Source organism: Pseudopodoces humilis, chromosome 8 (genome assembly GCF_049639895.1).
Source record: "Pseudopodoces humilis isolate 2021_Gansu_Grassland_sample_001 chromosome 8, ASM4963989v1, whole genome shotgun sequence".
Taxonomy (NCBI): Eukaryota; Metazoa; Chordata; class Aves; order Passeriformes; family Paridae; genus Pseudopodoces; species Pseudopodoces humilis.
In genome coordinates, this window is record NC_142207.1 from 10,920,206 (window position 1) to 10,944,263 (window position 24,058).

Genomic DNA, 24,058 nt, shown 5'->3' on the forward strand with positions numbered 1-24,058 from the left:
TGTACATAAATTCACATAATGAAGTTCAGTACAAAGCAAACTAACAATGGACTTGGCAAAGAGAAACAGATCAGCAGCTGCACTGGGAATTCAATGGAGAAAACTATTTTAATACTCCATGTGTACATAAAATTGTCTTTGAAACTGAGATGCAAATAATATATATTAAAATTAAAATTTCTTAAAATAAAATTCAGGCTTGCTTAAAATATAAACCAATTTCAGAATCAAGGTTTTTGGAGAGCTGTGATTAGCTGATGAGACGTGTTTTAGACAGATGATACAGTAGCTGGCACTGTATCATTATTGCCTTGCATTCTTTTTTTCCCCACACTGGCTGTTATAGTTCATATATACAATTCTGAATACATTTTAAAGTCTTTTGGAGTTACATTAAGAAGTCGGCGAATTACTCAAAACTTGTCTTTCTCCATGGGAGGAGGAAAAAAGGAGCATATTATGCAAATATAAAGCAATGCAGGCATTGCTCAACATAAACAATACTAAACAGTATAATTTAAAACAAAAAATGCAGTTACTGATTTTTAATATCTGCATTAAAGGTCTCCATTCTAAGTAATTACATTTTGTAGGGAATATCTTTAAATGACGTTGTGCCTATTTAAAAGAAATTAGGAGAATATTATACAAACAAGGTGAAGAAAATACATTTTTTTGTGACCATTTTTTCAAATACCTTCCCCTCCCCCAATATTTAAACTGGACATTACTAAAACTGCTACAAAGAACACAAATTAAAAGATGGGTCTGGTATTTTAAAAACAATTATTTTGAGATTTTTTTTTCCTTTTCTTTTAGGGTAGATAATTGGCCAAACTCTCTCATCTTTTTTATGCTTCCACAAAAACATACCCACCTACTGCTTGCTCTGAGCCCAGGTGGGAGACAGGCAGAGGATTTTTGGAAGAGAGAGATGAGCTTATGTCACCCAATATCCACATGCTAAAGGAAAAGGCTTTTTGGACCTGGGGAAACCACTGTCAGGGTCTGCCTAGAGAATCAAACTTTATTCATGAATCAAGCAGCTGTCAGGTGAGATACAGCAGCTGATGATGTTGCCTAACATCATGTCATCTCTGTGGGGAACCCTGCCTTAACACCTGGGCCAGTACAAAGGCTCCCATAAGGTTCTTGTCTCTTCCCCAAATCCCCTCCTGTCCTGTGGAAAAGCTGCCTTTTAACTGTACCAGCAATCCTTCAGATCATGTGGGTATTTCAGCAGTTCCCAGGTATTGCTGAAGATGGCAACACTTGTGGCTTTGTAGGGCAAAGCCTGACTTACTCAAGAGAACAACACTGGAGGCAGGCTAAGAGAGGAGGGGGAAGTCCCTGCCAAAATAGGAGCTACACGGTTGGAAGGGAAAACCTCTCTGGAAGATCAAATGTACACCCCCACAAGCTTCCATGTCAGTTTTGAACCCTGCTTGCTCTGCCTCAGCATTTGAATAAGGCTGAAAGTGCGGACTGAGATACTTCACTGGCTCTGTAGCACTGCCAAGCCCAACGCTTGTGCTCTTCGCCACAGGATAGGAGGAACTGGAGGAGCCTATGAACCTTCTGGCAACATCAAAACCTGCCTTCAATAACACACCAATCCCTGCTTTGCAGCAGGTGTCCAGTGCTGCCTGCAAAGTGGCTCTGGAATACAAAGTATTTTATGGACCTTTTCTGAAAAAAAGAGAAAAAGAAGAAAAGAGAGGGAAAAAAGAGAACACTAGGGGGAAAAAAAAAAGAAACAAACAAAAAATGTTTTAAAAAGATGATGTCTACTTTTGTTTTGCACATCTTCCAGCTCTACAAAAAACACACAGAGAATAACTACCTGGCAGTCCACTGTCAAGACTTGTCCACTGATATGCAGAGTGACTTCCACCTTTACCAGCTGCCACTAATCACTTCCAAAAGCTGCCAGCCCACAGCCTGCACTGGACCTCCTAGATTTGTACTCCGATACACTCTACATCTCAAACTTTTAATTAAGAGGAGAAGAAAAAAAAAAGTTCATCTAAATCAATTCAAATGTACCATTTCTCCCAATTACTGTGAATGCAGAGGTCATCATCATGTTGCATCATTACATTGAGGAATAATTTAGCATGAAGTTCTATAAATTAGCTTAAATAGCTTGTGTGTTTTCATCCATAACAGCATATTTCATAAAGATATACTACTGCTTTTCTGTGTACAAGGAACTAAATTGAACAGGCACATTACATCTATTTTGTAAGAACTTTAATGAGAAAAGCCTGATACGAACCTTCCCCCACTGCCTATCTATGAAATTTAAACAGAAGAAAAAAGAGATCTTATTTTCTACTGCACATTAGACTCTGATGCTCCAGATTGCCTTTTTTTTTTTTTTGAGGAATGCACCACATTCCTGGTATTTCTATTCAACACAAGCTTGTTTTTTAAAGAAAAGGGTTCAATTTTTACAGTGACATATGTAAGAAAAGCACTGACAGAAAACTCTGATATATCATTACAACTTAATCTAAGGAATCATCAATTTAAAGAGAAATGGTAATTGCATATAAAGTACAACCCAATCCCTTAGCTGAATCAAGGGATGGTAGTTTAGGATGCTATATATCAAACCTCAAATACCCTACCTACTTTTATGTCCTGACAGTGGATGACCTTTCCAAAAAAAGCAGCACAATGCACCTACACGCTATAAACAGATAAGAATTCTTATAGAACCTGTGTTGCATGCTGAATTCTTTACAAAAAACCCAATAAAATAAAATCAGAGAGAGCTCCATCAGTTTTGTTTTGGAACACTGGCAAGTACGTACATAATGACTTTCCCCTCTTGAAACGTCTCTGCTTCATTCTTATGCATAGACTTGAAGGGTCATTTATGTGTTTGGCTTGTTGCATCAATTCAGAGGATAGAGTTACTGTAAAAATTTACATTACTGCAGGCTTGTAGTGATGAAGCAGGCAAGCACAAGAAGAAAGCCTTTATTGCTTTTATTTTAGATTTGATGGAAAAGTGTAGTCATTTAGTATGACAACAGCCATCATGAAATTTGATTTGTTTATTGATTAAATTATGTTTTATTTAAGCAGAATTTTGAAAGCATTGAAATTTCTAGATAAAGCACAAATTTGACCTACCCATTCAGATGGTGTTGTTCCTGAATTGATCATGTATTTCAATTTGCTGTACCCACTTCAGTTTATAGTTGTGACATTTGCAGTGCACCAAGGACACTTACTGAAACTCAAACTTAATTTGAGTAAAACACTATTCTATATACTACTCTCCCCAGAAAACTCATTTATTAAAAATGGGCAAAAAAAAGTTTTCATTTCTCCTAGAATGCATAAATTGCTTGTAACAAAGATGGCACTTTATTTAAAATCAATTTATAGAATGCTTTACTAAATAAATGTATTTTTGAATCTTGATGGCTTAGGTTTTACTGTAACTTGCTACTCTGCTGAAGGTCTTGGAATCACAGGTGGATTAGTCCCTTGGTGCAGATAATAAGGTGAAGGACAGATTTTTAAGAACTAAGCAGTTCTAGCTTTCAACTAATGGTGCAGCTCACTTGCAGCCCAACCAAACCTCTGAGCTTTTCCCCCACGCCTGCCAACCGCTTTTTTTCCTGTCTTTTTGAGGTGCAGGCTGAGTTAATTTTGGGCTGGAAGAGTTCCCTGAACCTGCATGCTGGTGCAAAAAAAGAGGACAGCACTGTGCAGGGACAGATTTAGATGGCTGAAAACACTACGGGTCACCTTGGTTTGAAATGCACCACGTGTTTCTAATAACTAATGCAAGCTTCAAACCCCTAAATTCCCAAACATCTCACTGTTCCTTATATGCAACACTACTCTCATTCATCTGTTTTTTCTTGATTTATTTCTCACTTCAGTTATTCCAAAGAACTCAAAACAGAAAAACACTTAGCCTCCAAATCAAATTTAAATGTGTATTTGCGGTTCTTGCTATTGGGTTTTTAACCATTTTTATCTTTTTATGAAGTTATTCAAAGCCGGTTAAGGTATTTCAGGTTCAACACACTTTCTAAACTTTTTGTCTTAGTAAAGCTACTGTATTACTAAAGATAACAAACCAGGTTATAAGATAGTGAAGACAGCAAATATTTGCCTGCAGTATCATAAAGAATAGGAATTAAAATTATTGTTGATACCTGTGGTTAAAGGCAGATGAGTGACAGTAGTTAGACAGGTGAGAGTGAACCAGGTTGATGCCAATGTTGCTCCAGATAAAAGCAGCAGCAGTATGAACTTCAGCATGCCCCTGATAAAATCTGCAAATCTGAAATAAAAGCACACATCAGAGCAGTACAAATGATGATTTTCATATTATCTAAATGTGATGCTTGACAGTTAATTCAGTATATTCTCACTGAACATTCTGGAGACTATAAAAACAATTTATTTGTTTTTTAAATTCTCCTTTTCAAAAATAGAAAAAAGGTATTTTTATAGAATGGTGATATTTCTAGCTGTCAAGCTGAAGAACTATGGATTTTTTAGCTGTCATGAAGTAACAACCAAACCAGAACAATTCTCAAGCAATTCTCAAGGCATCAAATGAAAACACTGGAGGAAAGTGTTTTTTTTTTTTCTTCTACATTTGTTGGACACAAGATCTCACCACTACTTCCATCGCTGTTTTGTCAGCATTTGCCAGTCTCCCTTGGCAGACACAGAGCACCATTAGCATATGAGGAGGCTGCCACGTTTCATTCAAGACATAGTTAAGTGTCAAGATTCATTCCTGTGGGAAATGGAAAAACTCCAAAAAATTCCAAAGGATCCCTAGTTGAAGATGACAAGGAACAGCTTCTGAACCCTTGGATGAATTGGTGATGAAGCTCGTGGTAGCTCAGGCAAGGAAGGAACTCTTTACACAGGGGGTCACTCTGCCAGTGGCTGTTTTGGGTTGAAAAGTTCCAGAAGCCACAAGCTTGGTGCTATTCCTCTTCTACACAGATCCTGCTGACAGACTGGGGGAGGACAGCCCCACAAGTCCTCAGGCAGTCTGGCTGTTACACAGAGGGAATTATGATCTTTATACCACCTGATGGTACAATTGGTTTTTTCATCTTTTTTTTTTCCTTTTTCTTTCAAGGAGACAGAATGCTTCTGAGCAGTGCTTGTGTGGCATAATTATCAGTGCAACTGCTCTTTTCAAAGGGGATGTCAACTTAACTACTGGGAAAGATTAGAAAAGGCAATGTCATTTATTCATAAGTAATTTTCTATAATCTCCTGCTTAGATGTGATTTTGGGATGGACACATTAGGTCTATATTTTTAAAGCGTATCTTCTGCCCCCACAGGCTCCTACTTTGATTAGGCTAATGGCAGCATAATCCACCTAGCTTGGTCCATGATGAAATTTGTCTGTCCATCAGCTAAATGCCTTCTCTGCCCTGACAAAGATCACTCTATAGGCAGAAACCTATAGCTTACTTGATAAATGCAATGCTACATTTACATTACAAAGAAATGCTACCAACGTTTTGAGAATTTCCAAATATACCATCAGAGATGTAGAAGTAATGCAGTCAACACTCTCCATTCCCCCAAACCAACTTCTTTCCTTGTATTTTGATTCTCCCCATGCCTGAATTCCACAATGAATTTAGCAGTGAGTAATTCAATAAGCAGTAGTGGGAGATCAATCCTGCATATAATCTGAGAAGTTTATGACTGCAGTGTTCAAGTGGCTTATGCATTCATCTCCAATAGCCAGAGGTCAGCTGGTACTGGTGGATTTTTTCCTAACAATCCAATCAAGGAGTCAGGATGGCCTCACTGGTTTGCCAGTTTCTTTAATTATTCCTTGGGATCACTAAGGTCAAAATCAGCAATTTTAAAAGCTTTGCAGAAGCATCTCAAAGTGTAAACTTCCAGCTTATTCGACAGAGATTCCCACTTTGCCTGCTGGCAGACATCACTGTCCTTACAGGCAAGGGCAGTGACGCAGATCTTGTCTAATGAAACACTATGAGAAACATCAGCTTCCTGGGAGGGACATTCATAGACAACAGGTCTGGGGGTGATCTCCAGGGGATCCTTGGTCTCTATCCCCCCACCAAAGATATGTGGGCCTGGGAGGTTGATATGCATCTAAGCCATTCATGACAGCTAAGTGGAGAAAATACCTGCCTTTACCAAGCAGCTGTAACTCTTCCTGACACAAAGATCCCAGTTTGGGTAGCAGTGTGCTCCAAAGGGTTCTCAGATATCATAGAACTCCAAAAAGGTCAAATGTACCCCAAAGTAAAGGTTTATTCAGCTACTGGATTCAGACAGCAATAGAAATAATAGAAAAAAATAATAATCTAGCCTGAACTTGGTTATTGAAGGACTTCTGTTTCTTTTCTGGTTATGGGAGAATAAGGAGGACTGTACATCTAGTCTACTCTTCATAACACTTGCTTCGGTCAAAAAAATATGAGAAACTACTTTTATCCTCAGACCCTGTACTTGATTTCACACCTTTGTTCTGTATAAATCCTTCATCATCTAGCATGTAAGGAACTGTCTGCAGCTGCTAAAAAAGCAGGCACAACAGGAGAGAAGGTGTATACTTTGCCAGACCTCTGAGTCTACAGCTGGTAACAGTCTCCAGCTCCCCAGCAGATCCAGCCCTAGGCTGTATCCTACGGTTAAAATCACAAACCTGCACTGCTGGCAATACTGTTTGTTGCTAAGGAAATTATCACCATGCCATAAAGTTTCAGCATTTTGACTACACTGCAGGTTAGAAGCAGTAACTGAAACTGAGCCGCAGAGGACAAAACCTCAAAAATATCTATGATCCTTGGCAAATGTGGGGAAAAAAATTTTAAAAAATCTGAGAAAAGGAAATAGATTTATGTTTCCATGCAGTTATATGAATGTGGCTCTTTGACACTGCTTTTCTTCAAACTAGTAGCATTTGAAAGCTGCCATCAAAGGGTACAGCACCTACCAGCTGCCCAAAATAGGCCAGGCTTTTCAATTATAAAAATGCATCAAACACATTAGCTAAACATTTACGTTCATGGCTATCAGGACAGCAGTGGGTGGAGAGTAGAAGGATTTATGTGTAGTACTGAGGAAAACGTGCATCATTTTGAAAATGAGATAGATAAACAAATTTCAAAACTGGGCATTACTATAAATACAGATGATTTAACACCTACTGTGATGTACAGGATCTCATCCTCCAGGGCAAGGCTCAGGTGTTCAAAAATTGTAAATTATACAAGCTGCATTGACAAAAATGGAAGAAGCAAATTCCTAAGATGCACCAATTTTGCTTTGGCAAATTAGCAGAAGAAAACAAAAAGGAAAAAAGCCCACCCCAAAACTAACAGCATCTTGAGAGATGGCTAAGAGAGAGAGCTGCTTTCTTGGCAAATCACAGTTCTGACACTGAAATATATCAACTTGTCAGCTTTGACAAGAATCATTACTTAATTTTCCTAATTACAACTTTCAGCAGATTACAGTCAGACTCGTCATTGATTCAACCCTACACAGATAAATGCTGAATAGGCCTAGGAGGGAGAGTCATCCATCAGAAGTGACAAATCACCTCCTCCCTCCCTTTCTGTATGCAAACCCTCCCGTCCGAACTGTGCATCGCCCAAGTTAGAAAGACATATTTGGAGACAGATTGTTGGTATTTCTTAAATTTACTAACTGCTACAAAATATAGGTATTCAACAAGGTTTGAAATCAATTTTGAAGTAGTTAAAGGGATTGTCAGTGTTTCCTGAAACTTAACCCAGGCAGTATATTAAATAAATTAATCTACCATAAAGACTGAGATTTGCATGTTGGCATAGAGTCTGCAGATTCTCTCCTAATAAAGTTAATTGAGCTTCTAAGCTCTACTATTGAAATAGTTGCAAATATACCAGAGATTAATTCATGATGAAAAAGATTAAACTGGTACTCTACCTGCTTCAACATGCAGCCCATGGCATCTGTGTCATTTACAGCAGTTGCTTTCAAGCATCTATTCTCTTACAGAGAAAACATTGTATCTGAGCTTGGCTAATCAAAAGCAACTCTTTTTAGAGGAAATCAGGGCATGAACTTCATTTGGCTAGATTAAGTCCTTTGGCCTGCATCTCGAGTGGATGGGAGAGAAGCACTTGTTTCTTTTCCCTAGGTCAGGAGTTTTTTCCTCTCCCTGTTGCAGTTGCTAGGCAGCCTGCAAAATGTCAGGATGTGAAACCTCACATTTCTTTATGCATTGTGTACTCTGATGAAGCACAGCAAGTGAAAAAAAGAGTTTCAAAAGGAAAAAAAAGTCCTAAAAGATCCCTCACTCCATCCACAACACCATGATGCAACCAACAATTGCAGGTATCTGCACATGTGCTAACTGGAGCCTAAAGACTGGACACAGAGAAGCCAGGACAATGCTCAGATACCCCAAAGTAAGGGGAACAAGTAATTGGTTTTAATCACATAAGACTCACTAGGTACCTCCTAAAAGATTTTTCCTCCCTCCCACCATACTTTTTTCCTAAAGAAGACCTCAGTGAAGAAGAAGAAGCAGCCTTTTGGAAGGGCAATCCATTTCTTGCTGTTCCACTCCCTGTGTCATCAGCATTCACAATGGCCAGAGACAGCCGTGTCTGGATTTATAAAAAGCCTACATACACCCATACTGTAGCCCATAGGATACAGCACAAAATGGTTAGGCTATGCAGGAATCCAACAACCTGCCCAAAATGGGCCCAGACTCATTTCTCTGTGGAGGAACATAATGTTACCATGGGTAGGCTGCCTGTGCTACATTCTCTATATCCCTTTGGGAATCAATACGCCCAGAAGTGTTAATGGAAGGAGACAAACAGTACTTTCTTCAGTGCTTTCCAAATGTGCTACAATGAGGTTCTCCCTCATACTAGGCAGCTGAATTCACCAATGCATACAAGAGGCCATTGTCAGGAACAAGAATCTGACTTCCAAATTCAGGTGTATGCATGTGGAGTTCCCAATCCCCAGCAACTGCTAACATGGTACCAATTATTGCTTTACTAGAAACAAATTATAATCCCAAAAGGAATTTTCCATTTCAAGTTTCTGGAAGATGAGAGAAAATAAGTTCTGTTCTTAACAGGATAAACTAAATGACAATCACAATTGAAGAAATGGAGAAGGACCTGTAATTATTCCTACCTTGCCATTGCTATGCCAACAACACAACCTCCAACTGTAGACCAAAATCCAATCCAGCCTGCATCCACCTGATGGGGAAAAAAAATCAAAACAAAACATAGAGAAATGTGTTAAAGCTGAGAAAATAAGATGAGGTTACGTTCAAAACAAATGTTGTGCAGGAGCTCCAAACTGCTAACAACAGCTCTCTACAATCTCAAGTGCAAGACTTTTTGTGGAAAAGGAAATAAATTCACCATAAGAAAGTATGACTAAGTAGTCTATGCCCTAAATGTGACCTCTCTTTATGGAATCTGAGTAATGTCCTCTGGTTTTTTTTATAATACTCTATCAAAAGCTTAGAAATCATCTTCTCCCCACTTCATCTTTTCCACCAGGCACACATTATTTTCTTTCACTAGAGATGCAGCAGCCAACAATACTCCCATTTGTTTACCTACTTCTTCCTTCTTGTCAAGAGGTGTGTACAGTTCTGAAAACACTCACCACTGATGAAGAGTCAGCAGGGAGAATTGTGACAGTCTGGGATGCCAAAGCTGCAATTCATTTTGTTTAAAATTTCAGGGAATAAAGTGGTCCATTTGTATTAATAGCATGTTAAACATAAAAACCTGATAAAACTGCATGCTAGTGCAAAATAAAAATATGCCACTTACAAAATAGCTGCTGATTATCAGGCAGGAGATACTCACCTGGCTTACATGAATGGGTGTTAATATCAAATCCAGAACACCAGACCAGCCAGAGAAAACACCCAGTGGTATCGCATAGGCTAAAGCAATCATCAAGAATCGGAAATTGCTGTGAAGATGAAACATTGCCATTAGCCTCAGCTTATAGTAAAAATTGCACCAAGATTAGCCAGGAGAGTAAATCACACCCCAGAATCTATATTCTGCCATCAAGAAAAACAGAAAAGGTCTGAAGGAGGAGTGAGCCAGGGAAAAAAAGAAAGGTATCCAGCCATGTCACTGAATTTCTAGTGACTGATATGTTACTACCTTAGCACTGTGATAATAGAAAAAGCCACTCTCTCCACAGAGTTCTAAGATTTCTGTAATATGCTGGGCTCATACATTTCTCATTTCTGCAAGCAATTCTTCCATGCATTGGCATGGGCAGCCTACTTAGCCTAAGTGTATGCTAGGAATAATAAGCACTAATTTAAAAGATTAAAAGCTTATTTAAAAAATAATACCTGAGATTCATCCCTCTTGAACTGTACTTAAAAAGGTCAAAAAAAACCCAAACCTGTTTTAATTCTCTTTATTTTGGTGAAAGGCAAGAAAAGCTCTGAAAATGAAGCAGATAACAGTTGCAAGAGTAGAAAACTTGAACTGGCAAAAATCAGAGACAGATATAATACTCTACTCTAAATAGTCAACGTGTTTGCTTTTCCCCCCAGTTATTCAACCTTTAGTATTAAGTGAAGGTGAAACAGTCAAAGTTATATCATCATCTTCAATGTATAGAGCTAAACAGGAATTTAACCAACTATTTCCCTACTCACCATAACTGAAAGCAAATGTGAAATCCTTGCTAAGAGTCATGCAAGTTTTCCTCAAAAAAGTTTCAAATGGAAAAGAAAATATACTTTGGAATCTGAAACCGCAATATTTTAAACTGAAGGGATCTTACGGTGATTCCAAGGTCAGTTATCCCATGGGATATCTGTGTAACCCCAAACGTGGCTCCCTCCAGTCTCAAACCATTTACATAAAATTGATCCTGATCAGTACCAGTTCCTTGGCAAGCAGTGGCAATTTGATAGCACAGAGTTACAAAAGCCAAGAGGGAGAGAGACATTCAATTACTCTCCAAAAACATTTGTAAGTTTGCAGCTTGTGCTGTTTTACTCCCTTAGATGCTCCACACACAACACACCAGCCAAGTGCTTTTTGCACTGTTCTTTTTCACACATCCTCTTCTTGAATAATGCATTTCCATCCCATGAACATATCCTCCGCTTTCAATACCATTTGTGTCAGATTTATCTTTTAATCCAAAGAAAAAAAACTCTCAAACTTTTGGCTCTTCTATACATTATATTATGTTATATTTCTCTGAATGCTACTGTCTTCCTCACAACTTTTTTTTCTTTCTCAAGAATGCCATACTCTTATCTTAGTCTATCTTGTATCACCTTGGCATTTGATGCTATTTAATACTGTCCATGGGAAAGCCATCTCAACATCTGTAGAATAAAATAAAAGGGAATTTTGCATGGACCTTATAGGGCCATATTTTAGATTGTTAAGAGGAAACAAGTCTGAATGCAGTGTTTTGAAATAAAAACTTGCTGAATATTCAAAATCTTTGACTACCTGGACCTCAACTTCATTAAAGAGCTACTTTTGACGAAGAACTTTGTCCCTTACTTGATCAGCATTTTCTGTGGTGTGTTTGTTTTCTGTAACTCAAGCAACAAGACAGACTGTGATGTGGGATAACTGCTCTATGCCACATCCAACCCCTAGTACCAATCCTACAGTAACAGCTGCATGATGACAATCTCCAGGGACAGAGCCTCCACAACAAGGAAGGTGACTAGGCGAAAGGGAGCCTGGCAGTGACAGAGATACTGATCACCAGGTGTCATTCTGCTCCTTGTCCAGCAATACCTCATGCTGGCTAAAGCCATTCAAAACACACATCTTCAGTAGCAGCTCCACTTTTCATGGCTCCAGTCACTTGTGCGCAGCTTTTGCAATTTTGCAATTGCTCCACTAAAAGTAGAAAAATGTGCTGTCTGTCACACCATGAGCTGTGGAACCCACACTGTTTTCCATCCCATCAGCAATGACAGGATATCAGCATTAGCCTCTCTGTTAAACCATTCTGCTGGAATATGAATTGATTTTTTTCTTCTGTTTTTTTCAGAAACTTAACGCCACTAGAATCTGTAAGACAGGCTGGTTCAGAGGGGAGCCCCATCAATGTCAGTCATGATTTTTAGAGTAACTTTGACAGTGCCTATTAACATCAGGCACATTCTGAGCAGCTTCCATTACTGGATGGTGATGTTGATGAAAGTGTCATTAAAGCAATAACAATGCATAAAACCCCTGATACAAAATTTCAAAATTGCTTACATAGTCCCTAGAAAATATAAAAGCCATGTAACTGGCTAAAAGTATCTTATTACTTCAAAACAAAAATCACAGCATGTTTTTTTAATGCAGGTTTTAAGACTTATCAACTGTTTACTTGTATTAGGCTTTTTCTCCATTGAAGTTTGTGGAATATCCTGAATTGGGGAAATAAAAGCAGTCATATTTGCTTCACCCAAGAAACTGAGATAGGGCATCACATTTTCTAATGGAAATTCAAACTACACTTGTCACAGTGTGTGATAGACTGTTAAAAGACTTGGGCTTAGCTCCCAAACCATGACCAATCTGTTGTCTCCCACTGCAGGCTGAGAGAGTTGGTATTAGGAGATAATTAGACAACAACTAATTGTTACAATCTGTCGAAGAAGGAACCCTCCAAATCTGAAGGAAGAATCAAATTCCTAAGAAAGTCCCCCAAAACAGGCCCACAGGGGATGGCTGACCTCTATTGATGGTGTAATAACTCTGCAAGAAGCAGTTCATGTAGATGACTGCCCAAGGACTCAAAGGCATGAAGGAGTGTGGGAGTTGCAAGGATGTGACAGATCCCCTTGGTGTCCAAGGAAAAAAGGTCAGTGACTTCAATGGTAAAGTTATGCCATGTTGCTTTACTTTGAAGTAATAAAACTGCAGCCTGGCGGAGAAGACAGGGAAATTATAAACATCTCAGTTCTCATGAGTGTATCTGGTGCATAGCTGGGTCAGCCCACCAGCTCACACACATCCTACATGCCTTACACACTGTTCTTACACCAAAGAGTAAGTCTACAATAAAAGGAAGTCATGATTTCTTGGCACTCATCTGCTGGTTACCTTCAGTCTACACTATCAAGTCTAATGAAAGGCTCTCTGAGCCAAGATGAAGCCTAGATTAGGCAGGCAACAGAGCTTAGAAGCCTAATGAACCAGATGATGGATTTCTCTTGAAGCATGGCAGATACCATTTTCTTTTATAAAACTCCTTTGCATGACAGATTGTTACTGAACAGCTCCCCAAGATAAGTGGGTTTAATGATGAACTGTTGATTGTTTCATGTATTGAGGAATGAAGTAGTGCCTTTGATAAAGTGCAGCATGGAAGAATGCAAGATCTGAGGGAAGAGAGATATAATTATCTACCTGTCCATATTTTAAAATAGCCCTCTTGGTTCTTGGACACACTGTAAACTATACACATTATTTAAGAGTCCAGTTTGTTTTCTTAAGTTTCATTGGCTATTGTTAACAGTAAGCCAGCTTTGCTGTTTACATCTGACCTAACCAGTATCTCAGGTCCACTGCTTACAACGCTTTGAACATAGAATCTAATGGTTATAAAACTCCCAAATGGAGCACTGTCAACTGAAATTTTATATTTCACCTGCGGAGGCAGTTGCTGTTTGGATTTCTGCTCAACAGCAACATTTTTACAACACAGCCCTCAGGCAGGGTCTAACGGCACATCAGCTTGGGTGCAGAACAGCATTATTGTGCGTGCTAAGTGTCCTTAAGGGAACTGCTATTTTTTAATACCCTGAATAGGTCACTTTGCAGACTAACTAGCCAGCTGTACTCACACCCCCTGAGTGCCAGCCTGCTCCAGGATGAACACGCAGGATTAAGCATCTTGCCAACTATTTACTCTCCAAAATGAAATAAAAAAAAGCCTGCTAAAACAAAAGAAAAGAAAACCCAGTGACAACAAGGGATGAATTGTTTCTGCTGCCTCTAAATACAATTATTTAAAGTACAGTCCACAATAGGTCTGTAGTAACTCAATGTCCAAAGCTGCACAATTATTGAGCTTCAAGCAGCCCTTTATATGCAGATTCAGCTCCTACATCACTCAACAAGCAATTACAGCAAGAGTCCGAAGATTCCCGTGAAGTCAGTCATATTCTGTACCAGGGGAGCAGCTCTTCTTTGCCCCAGAAAGTTCCTCTGTGCAGTATCATCTACAGGGCCTGGGCCTTCACAACTGTTCACCATTAATATTACAGTTGCTTTAGCTGCTCCTCTGAGATCATGTCTCCATTCAACAAGACACTCTACAAACACTGGGGGAAATGGGACTGTGTCTTACCAAAAGAAGCCAAGAGGGAGAAGCTGCTATACCATCACTTTCTTTATAACATCTCCCTTTTTTTTAACCTAAAAATTAGGTTAGGAAGCTAGCTCACCTTTGAGCCTATCCAGAAACACATCTGTAGACATTTTTCCTATTCCCACTTCATATTTTATATGAATACAATTAATGAGATTTAATAGATCATATAATACATTTAGATAGGTCATTTGTTGCTTCCATGGCTGAATGAAAGCAGCAGAATAAACCTTCAAAAGACAAGTAAACCTCTAATTCCCTCCAATATAAAGCACAGAAGAAACCAACTTAGAAGTTAGTTTTGTTCAGTGCTGTTCACTGTTTTCTCACTTGCTCACTTTTAACAATCTTGTATAACCTGATGTAACAAAAGCATTGCATAAGAAAAGCCATGCTAACAGGATGACTAAAGCACTGCTGGTGCTGAAGGACTGGCATGAAGACTGGAGATACACACAGTGGTTTAAAATTTAATGTCTGCTCTTTAGTAGTTAGCATCCTTTTATGTCGTGACATTAATATTTAATTTTATTTTGCTTAAAAGCACTACAAACCAACTTGTTTGCTCAATGAGAAGATTAAAGCACACTTGTTTTTATTTACTTAGGCACTGATCTGCTTTGAAGTGAAAACTCAATGAGGTCCTACCTTAAGAGTCTGCAAAAACTTCTCCTGTAGCTGAGCCGCTGGCTCGCTGCAGCCACACTGGGGGGAAATGGAGGGCGCGAGGGGAAGTAGGCCAACGCTGCAGAAAATATCAGGGAAACCATTCCAAATTCTAAACAAGAGGGCAAAGAAAAACAAAACCAAGAACAGATGTTAGCATTGAAAGACTTATTTCACTGCAGCGCTGTTATCAGCCAGCCTCTGAGACATAAATCCCACCACAAGTGCTTGACTGCTCCTGACAACAGTAACTTGAAAAAGAAATTTCTTTCTCCTTCCCCAAACAAGATTTCAAACTAAGATGGAGAATCAATGAGACTGGCAGTCCATTCCAGTGATAGGCGCTGCAGAGAACCAGGCTCACACACAGGGAACTCAGTGAAGCAAAAGGAAAGCTTTTGCTTTTTCTCTTCAGAGAGATCCGCAATATGAGGATTTGGCCACGTTTCCTTGCAATGGAAGTAACTCAGTGCAGGTAACAGCATGCTAGAGACTTTAAACAGATGGAACCGGGGAAGCCCCAGGGCATGGAGTAACAATTATTCATTGCACAAGATGATGAAGGCAAACAAAAGGTCAAGCAAGGCAGCAGTTCAGACACAAACAGTACTACATGGCAACAGAATATAAAGAGCAAAGTGCAGAAGCAGCCATGGCTCATGAACAGAAAAAGTAGAGGTAAAAGGGGGGGAAAAAAAGCATACAGCTGTTTGTGGATGCTTTGCTTGTTTAGCAGCAGGTATTCCAAACCTTTGAAAAATTTCAAACCAGAAGTTTGGACCTGAGCTTGAAAAGTGATGAGCACTTCACAAAAAACAGTAAGTCCCATGAGCAGACATTCTGAAGAGAAACAACTCTACCCACAGTCAGTCTAATTAATTCGTTTTACAGGCCTTTTACAATGTATATCATGCTCTCTACAGTCCTCAATCCCAGTATTTCTCCTATCCCCTTTGAAAACAAGATTCTTTGTTGATAGAGAGAAAAATGTATAGCTGAAGTGTGTTATCTTTAAAGAACTTGTGATCTTATAACAAAGAAGTGTTCACTGACACCACAAATAAATTCCAGCAGAGCTGGATACTCAATTGCCTTAATTTTCTTTTTTTTCTTCTCCTTTTTAATAAATCAATATCAACATGGCACTTCGCCAGGTCTTCTGCTAAACTAGAAGAAAATAAATTCAGGAAACTGAAAAGTAAATAACACTCAGAGTCTCAATGGATCAGCTGGAGATGGAGAAGGGAAATGAATACTTCCATTCGGCATATGGGGAAAAAAGGCATATTGGGAGTGTGACAATGCCATTTTTCATGATCAAATATTAAAGGACTAATTTTGAATTACGTGTTGTCTCTTTTCCTGCTGTGGTGTAACTGCATGTTTCAAGGGCCAAGGGCACTTTAAGTAGACCTTCTCACTCCTCTGCTCTTCAGAAAATAGATTAATTTCTATCTTTGTGCACATTGTTTTGGACACCATGAGCAGTGAATAAAGAACTGTCTGTAACTGATCACCCCAGACCTAAGAAAGGGATGAGATGCTCTGTCACTATAGGATGATTCCACACCGCTCTTCAGTAAAAACAGTAAAGTAAAAACCCTCCTGCCTCTAGTCTACATATAGGTTTACAGGCATACATATGTACATGCACACACACATTTTAATCACATATTAAAGGAAAATTTAAGACTGCAGACAGGTATAGCCAATCAAGAACATGATCACACAATCCCAAAAATTTTGTCCAAGGTACTCATTATTTAACTTTGTTATACTGCAATGCTATAAGGTGAAAGGCCAGGTTTTTTTTTGAAGAATATAAACCACACTGATAATTCTTCAAAGTCATAGAAACATTTCATAACCAGTGCCCATCTGGGGCCTCATCTCTGCACTGCCTTAAGACTTCTACCAGTCATACTGCTGTAGTAGGAGCAGTATAGTAACCCTCTTTTTCTCTTTTTTTTTTTTAACTACTAAGTTCAGCATGCTGTCCTTGTAGTACCTTCTGGTAACTCCTTAATATTTCCCAGTATTTTACTTTGCAGGCTAACAAATTTGCCTAGATAGCTCTGCTCTCATGCACAAATAGAAAGTGATGAATTCACTGTGGAAACAAAAGCATCTTCTGTTGAAGAATATAAGTTTTTAGTGCCATCTTAGCTTTGTATACAATACTTACACCTCTATCAAAAGTCCAGGCACTGCCAAACATCTGATTTCTTACATATTGAAATCCTTCCTTTGCATTACAACACTTCCTCAATAGGAAACCCATACCTTTATCTCCACTGTCTACTTTACCAGACTAGAGGAAGAAAAATACAATCTTAAACTTTTCCTGGGCAGGTAAGTAGTGACTAAAAGTAAGCAAAATTGAGAAGGTAAGAAATAGGTCAGTGCTGAGAGCAAGGGAGCTGCAGTTACAAAAGAGAAGCTCTTCTTCAGAAGCTGCCAGCTCCTCAAAAGTGCAATGGATGCTCTCAAACAGAGCAAAGCACACAGAATGGGGCAGCTCATAAATTAGTGTGCAGAGACACAGATATGTACAAATCTGTGTACTTGATGAGGAGTGAAACTGGAATGCTTCACAAAAGCTGGGTTCCACACCACAGTGACTTGTGACATGAGATGCCTGCATCCTAGCCTAGGAAGCACCCTGATGCTTGTGTAAACCCCAAACAGACAAGAAAGAAAGAAAGACATAAATAAATAAATAAACAAAAAAATGTTTACAGAACCACAAGCCTCCTTGAAAACAAAGTATTTTTCCTTCAGACAGGATACTCATAGCACAAAATCCTGTTCAATCCCAGAAACCCTCCTCCCCACTTTGGTCTGTGGGAACATTCCAGGGAACATGAGGGCCCCTTACACACACACTTTTTTTTTAAATTAAAACAAATAATGATTTTACATTGATATTTAGGAAAGCAGAAGGCCAAAAGCTCTGGCTGCAGTCCAGAATAATTCATGCTTCCTTACGCAATTCAGGTAATACAATTCAATCCTGATCTGCTACATCTGTACTACTTGAGCTGTGAACCAGAATGTGCAGTGACACAGATGACACAGAAAGAGGCTGTGGCAATTCAGCTGAGCTCTTAGTCTATGTTTGAGATAAGTGAACAGCAATTTATTAAAACATAGAAGAGACTAGGGTTAACAGAGCAATTTCAGAATGGGTTTATAAGCAATTGCTTCGTAACCATGTTTGATTAAACATAAAAAAATTTGCACACTCTTGGCACACTACTGATCCCAAGTTAACAATATACATCATTACTGTCTTTTGAAAAACACCTTCTAACTTTTGGAAGCTGCTTATTTAACACTAGTTCACACAAAAGCAACAAGCTCATTAGAAATGCAGAATGCTTACCCTGTGAAACTGGCTTTCCTGTAGTATCTGCAAGGACAGGTCATACCAAATCTGACCACACTTGCTGAAGAAGTGGGACATATGGGTCCAGCTTCTTGCTCTTCTACATTCTGCAAAACCTTTACTACTGATCTGTGAAGTCAATTTGAGCCACGTTTTCTGCACAGCTGCTTAAGGGGACAAATAATAGTACCCTATCACACCTAGCAGGTATTTTTTTGTCCCACAGGTGAACAGAGCTGTCTGTTCACTATCACCCACCATGAAGCAGCTGTCCTTCCACCTCTGGAGCCCATAGGGCACAAGAGAGCACAGGGAAGCAGTCAGCAGCACACTTGTGCCTTCAGCTCTCCAGGGAAACAGGGCTAAGCTGAGACAGAACAAAAACCATGAAGGATTCAAAGCAAACTCCTCTTCGACAGTTCTTTGCAATTTTAAACCAGTTGGAGGTTTTCCATCATTACTGTGATTCACTGCAGGCCAGCAATGCTCACAAAGCAGCTCTCTGTCATTGTCTGAACAGCTACAGGGTTTGCAGCTTCTGAAAATACACATCCCGTAGGACACAAACACCAGCACAAAGAACCCATCTCTGTTCAAAGCACTTTCAAATACTAAGTGACAAAATACAATTCCTAGGAAGCTGAAGAGCTTCTGTAGGATCATGGCTTGCTGGGACCAGTGATCCTAAACAGGTCTACAAGGGTGCTCCGACACCCTTGCCAGTTCAGAAAGGTAGAAAGAGCCATGCTTAGACGTGAGGCAGGCAAGACCTGAACCTTGGTGGCAACATCCATCCCTGTTTCTGAGGAAAATGCTTAGGAAAACCTCCCAAAAGAGAACAGAAGAGAATGTGAATCTAATGCACTGATGAAGGCAACATTTCTAGCACTACCAGACTCAAAACAGTGGTTTCAAGCACAACACAGTATTTCCCTAGGCACATGAATTCTTCCCTCTCCATGGAAAATCTATGGAGGGAGAGCAAAAGCATTTCTCTAGTTGCTACGGTTTTCCTCCCCTTATCTACTGCTCGTCAGGACAGCAAAACCTGACTTGCTTTCATTTCTCCTTCTTTCACACTAGCCATTTTCATCTGCCACAAGATTTTCACAGCCTAACATCATATTTACTTGTGAAAAAGGCCTAGCCCAACCTGAATTTCCTTGTTGTTCCATTCGAGTCCAGTAAGAAGTAGGTTACTCAAAAATACTTAAAGTAATGATCCAAATTCTATTGCATTTTCTTTAAAACAAACATTAAAGTGGCCCTCACCCAACAGGAATATTAACTTGACAAATATTTTTAAGAATAATGTCCAGGAATAAATGATCACAAACAGCCAACTCAATCCCCTAAACCTCTATATAAACTACACAGTATATATATGTTAGGACTTCTGGAACACTTGGGACTAACTCCTGGCTCAATTTCAGAGGATGCAATTATAAGAGGGGAAAATCCCTATCAGATGTGCAACTCTTAATGCTGTACCAATTTATATCCACTAAAACTCAGAATGTAGATGCTTAAACCACTTAATCAATCCTGTTTCCTTAAAGTTTGCTGCTAATTTTTCTAAGTGGCAGGAAGAGGCATAGAAACCATTGCAATAAAAAGAGCAAAGGCATAAAATCCAGGTTTTATCCAAGGTGAATTTTGTATCAGTGATTTTTTCCACTAAACCGTTGTCACTTCATTGAAATTGCTCACCAGTAAGAATTATGTGATTTTAGCTAAAAAAAAAAATTTATTGTGTTTTAATTTCAATGCTTCTGATTCCGTAGATTCTGAAATATTAATAATCTAATCACATTTGAAAGGCACATGCAGGTCATAAATTAAGGCTCAGTTAATGCAGAAAAGAATTTAATGCTAAAAGATGACTGAATTTCCATCCTTACAGAAACAGTAGAAGAAACCCAACTTGTCATGGAAACATATTCTTAATGAAAATTCAGTAAGCAAAAACTAGTTTTGAAGCTCAGGGAAACTCTAAGAAGACATTTCTCCGAAAATCAACCGATACAAACAACTGAATTACTTCTTTTTGAGTTAGCCTGTACAAAAGGCTATTTTAAAACCTTTCCTAGACAAAAGGAAAAAAAAAATGAAGCCTCCTGACTTAATTATTTTCCCTCAGCCAGAAATTAGATCCTGTGCAAACCAGCCACTAGAGGGTAGTGGTTCTCAAGCACCAACCACACACGAAAGCATGTACATTTTCTGTTTTTAGGTGTTGTGGCTGACCCACACCTGCATAGAGCATGGCCTCGATGCGGTCCTTGATGTGCTGGGTGTTGCTCTGTGACAGCAGGTGAGCTGTGCCGTTGGGAGGTGGCACCACCAGAGGCCCCACCAGGAAGGCAGCAGCAGAGCCCAGGGAGTTGAGCAGCGAGGCGATGGCCGTGGCTGTGGCACGCTCGTCCGGAGAAAACCACGTCGTGGAAAGGAACGGAGCCGCGTTCATCACCGTGGGCCCCGCCAAGCCGTTTAACAGCTGCCCTCCGTGGATCAGCCTGAAAGAGAGAACACACCACGGCCTTTTGGATGACAATTGCTTGCTGGGTTTTTTTTTTTTTTTTAATTAAAAAGGCATGTGAGATACCGAGTGCTGGAAATGGAGCTACTGCACAAAGAAATGAAGGTCCTGTGCAAAAGAAGGATACTCTATACACTAAAAGAAGCCAAATTAGATTGATTTAAAGAATCCGGAGCTACTCTCTTCTCATTACCTCATATAAATGGAGAAGCAAATGTTCTCTTCAAAGCAGAAAAGGAGAAGGGAATAAAAGGGACTTTCTTTGCAGCGAAAAGGTATCATGACAGGATATAAAAGTAGAAAAGGTGTAGTAGCAGAAAAGCTTTAAATTACAAACATTGTAAACCTGACCCTCCTGCCTGCATAAATCCCAACCAAAGATTTAAATTAGTTATGGCAGATCCAAAATTGAAACACTTCAGCAAAATACTCTGCATATTTTTTCACTGCATTATTTATTTTTATTTACACACTCAGATGAGCTCTATGTGCCTACAGATGAGAAGGCCGGGCTGTTAGGGTTTCCAAGACAGTCGTCTTCTCCAGCAATCTGGCCATTCTCAACATACTGCTGAAACAGCCAAGTAAACCCAGATTTTTCTCATTTTTCACACTCATTGGGATTTAACAGATAAGGCTGGTGACAGAACATGGATAGTACTTCCAAGCAGTGAAGTCTCTGCAAAGTTTGGCTTAATATTAGTACAATGAGCAAATACAGAAAAAACTTTTTGAAGGTTCTCCTATACATGGAATTCAGGCAGAAATCTTCCACTTTGACTTTTCCAAACAGTAAAGAGCCATGGAAGGCAAAACTATTTTGGAATTTATATAAAAACTTCGTGTCTAAAAAACAGCTAGAAAGTCACATGAGATATTGCAACCCTCCAAAGTAAATCTATTCATTGTGCAATAAAGTGGTGGCAGATGATATTTTCAAATGGGTGGTGTTATTCTAACCATCGCAGGAACTCAGTGTTATTGCTGCAAGACTTGAGTTGTGAGACATAAAAAGCTACGGCCTGAAAATGGGGAAACATAAGCCAGCATTTAGGCAGTGTTTCAAGCCACAAATGGCTGAATAATATACAGTGTAGCAGGAGTTTTTTAAAGCACAAAAAGGAACACAATATGCAAAAGAAATGCCTACAGACTCTTTATCGAATTAACAAGATAGACTGCAACAGAAAGGAATAGATGCTACTGATTCTCAGTGGATTGGAAATTAAAATTTTAAACAAAATTTATAAAAATATACAAAAAAAGAAGCACTATCATATATCATCTGAAGGAAACTCTTTCTGAGCTGGGACCGAAACAATATCCACTCTTACTTATAGGCAATTCAATGTTTTTGGATTTTTTTTTTAATCCTCACACAGAAATGACAGATTTCATTACTGGTGTTGATGATGTGCTTCAGATGGACATTACCAAAGCATGGTCAGGCCATGTCAATGCTTGTTAAACTGTCACACACGCTAAACCAAAATGAAATCATTTTAAATGAAGAAGAAGTACTATATAAACAATGCTCTGGTATTTTTCTGGAGGACCCATTACATCAATCCCCTATGGCTACTCTCCAGTGTACTCAGGACAAACCAATGTATCCTTGTGCACTTTGGTATTTTCACTCTACTTATCTCACTACAGTAAATTATTCTCAAATTTTTAAACTGTTTTAGGGTATTTGCAGAGCTGTGGCACATCCCCAGGAACAACTGCATTTCAGCAGCAAGTGAGGTAACTACTGCAACATATAACAATTCTATTTTACTATTTCCTCCTGTTCCAAAGTGAATTTAGCGTTTAAATTGTGTTCTTGTTACTGTATGTTTACAAAACTGTGTCACCACAAAATAACCTTTATAGTTTTGGGTGCCACTTCTGCTCACTGGCACCACTCTGGTACTACTGTTTTAATTCAAATATGCCTCCTCTGTAGTCATCCTAAAGACAAATAAAACTCAGTAAAATTAGAAAAAAGTACAACAGTTCTGCAGCATCTGTGGTCATGTAGGCACTTCATCTGACAAAAGAAGAAAATTTTTGTAAAAATACCCCTAAACAAACCATTCAACAAAAGCCCACCACTTATATATTGGGGAAACACACACACATATTCTAACCATATACTTCAGATTTACAGTATGTCTATCAAAATCCATCATCTGAATAAAGCTCTACAACCAATCTCTATACTCGAAGGGAGCAACAAATGTTAATTTTACTTTGCAGATCCCAGCAGAGAAAGTAGCAACTTAATCCAGAATTTTATTTCTATATTAGCTTTTTGTCTTTGTTGTTTTGGGTTTGTTGGTTTGGGTTTTTTTCCAAATGGTGGCAATTTTGCCTCTCTCAAGGTATCTTCTGTTGGTTTTTTCCTAGCTGTTCTCTCTCCAGCCTTGTCCTAGCTGGTGTGCTCTGTTCACACGGATTTGCATTTTTCGCATTTAGCAAGCTTGACATTATCATCCAGGGTAGAGCATCTCTTATCTTCATATTGTTTAATTTCTCAAGTTCAACATATTTGAGTTAATAAAGACTATTTTCAGACTAAATAGCCATCAATATACAGATTACAACCTCAAATATCTCCGCATATGATAACAGCTTAAACCCTATTTTATCTCTTTTTCAATACTGGCTTGAATTAAGCTACTTTTTCCTGACAAAAAGATTATTTGCATGGTTCTTCTACACATCCTTAACTCATTTCCCCAGAGAGGCAGCGACGAGAGATTCAAAATGCAATTCAGAGCATTTACTAAGCTGCTGCTCTGGGAGATGTATGTAGCAGCTGCTCCACCTGACAGAGAAATATGAGCACAACAGTATTGCTGGCTTTTTGCTGTTTGTTACAACATCTTATCAGCACTGCACTAGATTTTGGTCTCACAGCCCATGAGTCTCCTCTCATACACCATCAGTGCTAAAAACTGCTCTAAGACCAAGAGAGGTTTGCTTCTGTTATCCCCTGATTTTCTTCTTGTTTCTGCTATTGAAAAGGTGCAAAGAGGAACTGCATTTTCCCCATCACTACTCCAATTTCATTCTGCACAACTTTCTCTTTCC

General features: G+C 39.0%; 1 protein-coding gene across 1 annotated transcript in view; it reads right to left on the reverse strand.

The window, feature by feature from the left end:
• SLC49A4 (solute carrier family 49 member 4) overlaps positions 1 to 24,058 on the reverse strand; it is a 70,778-nt gene that overhangs the window by 17,383 nt on the left and 29,337 nt on the right. Inside the window, exons 3-7 of the mRNA XM_005519971.3 lie at positions 20,695 to 20,957; positions 15,036 to 15,165; positions 9,884 to 9,992; positions 9,192 to 9,259; positions 4,185 to 4,312 (exon numbers count right to left, since the gene is read on the reverse strand). Coding sequence (XP_005520028.2) covers positions 4,185 to 4,312; positions 9,192 to 9,259; positions 9,884 to 9,992; positions 15,036 to 15,165; positions 20,695 to 20,957 — 698 coding nt within the window. The remainder of the gene's footprint in view (positions 1 to 4,184; positions 4,313 to 9,191; positions 9,260 to 9,883; positions 9,993 to 15,035; positions 15,166 to 20,694; positions 20,958 to 24,058) is intronic.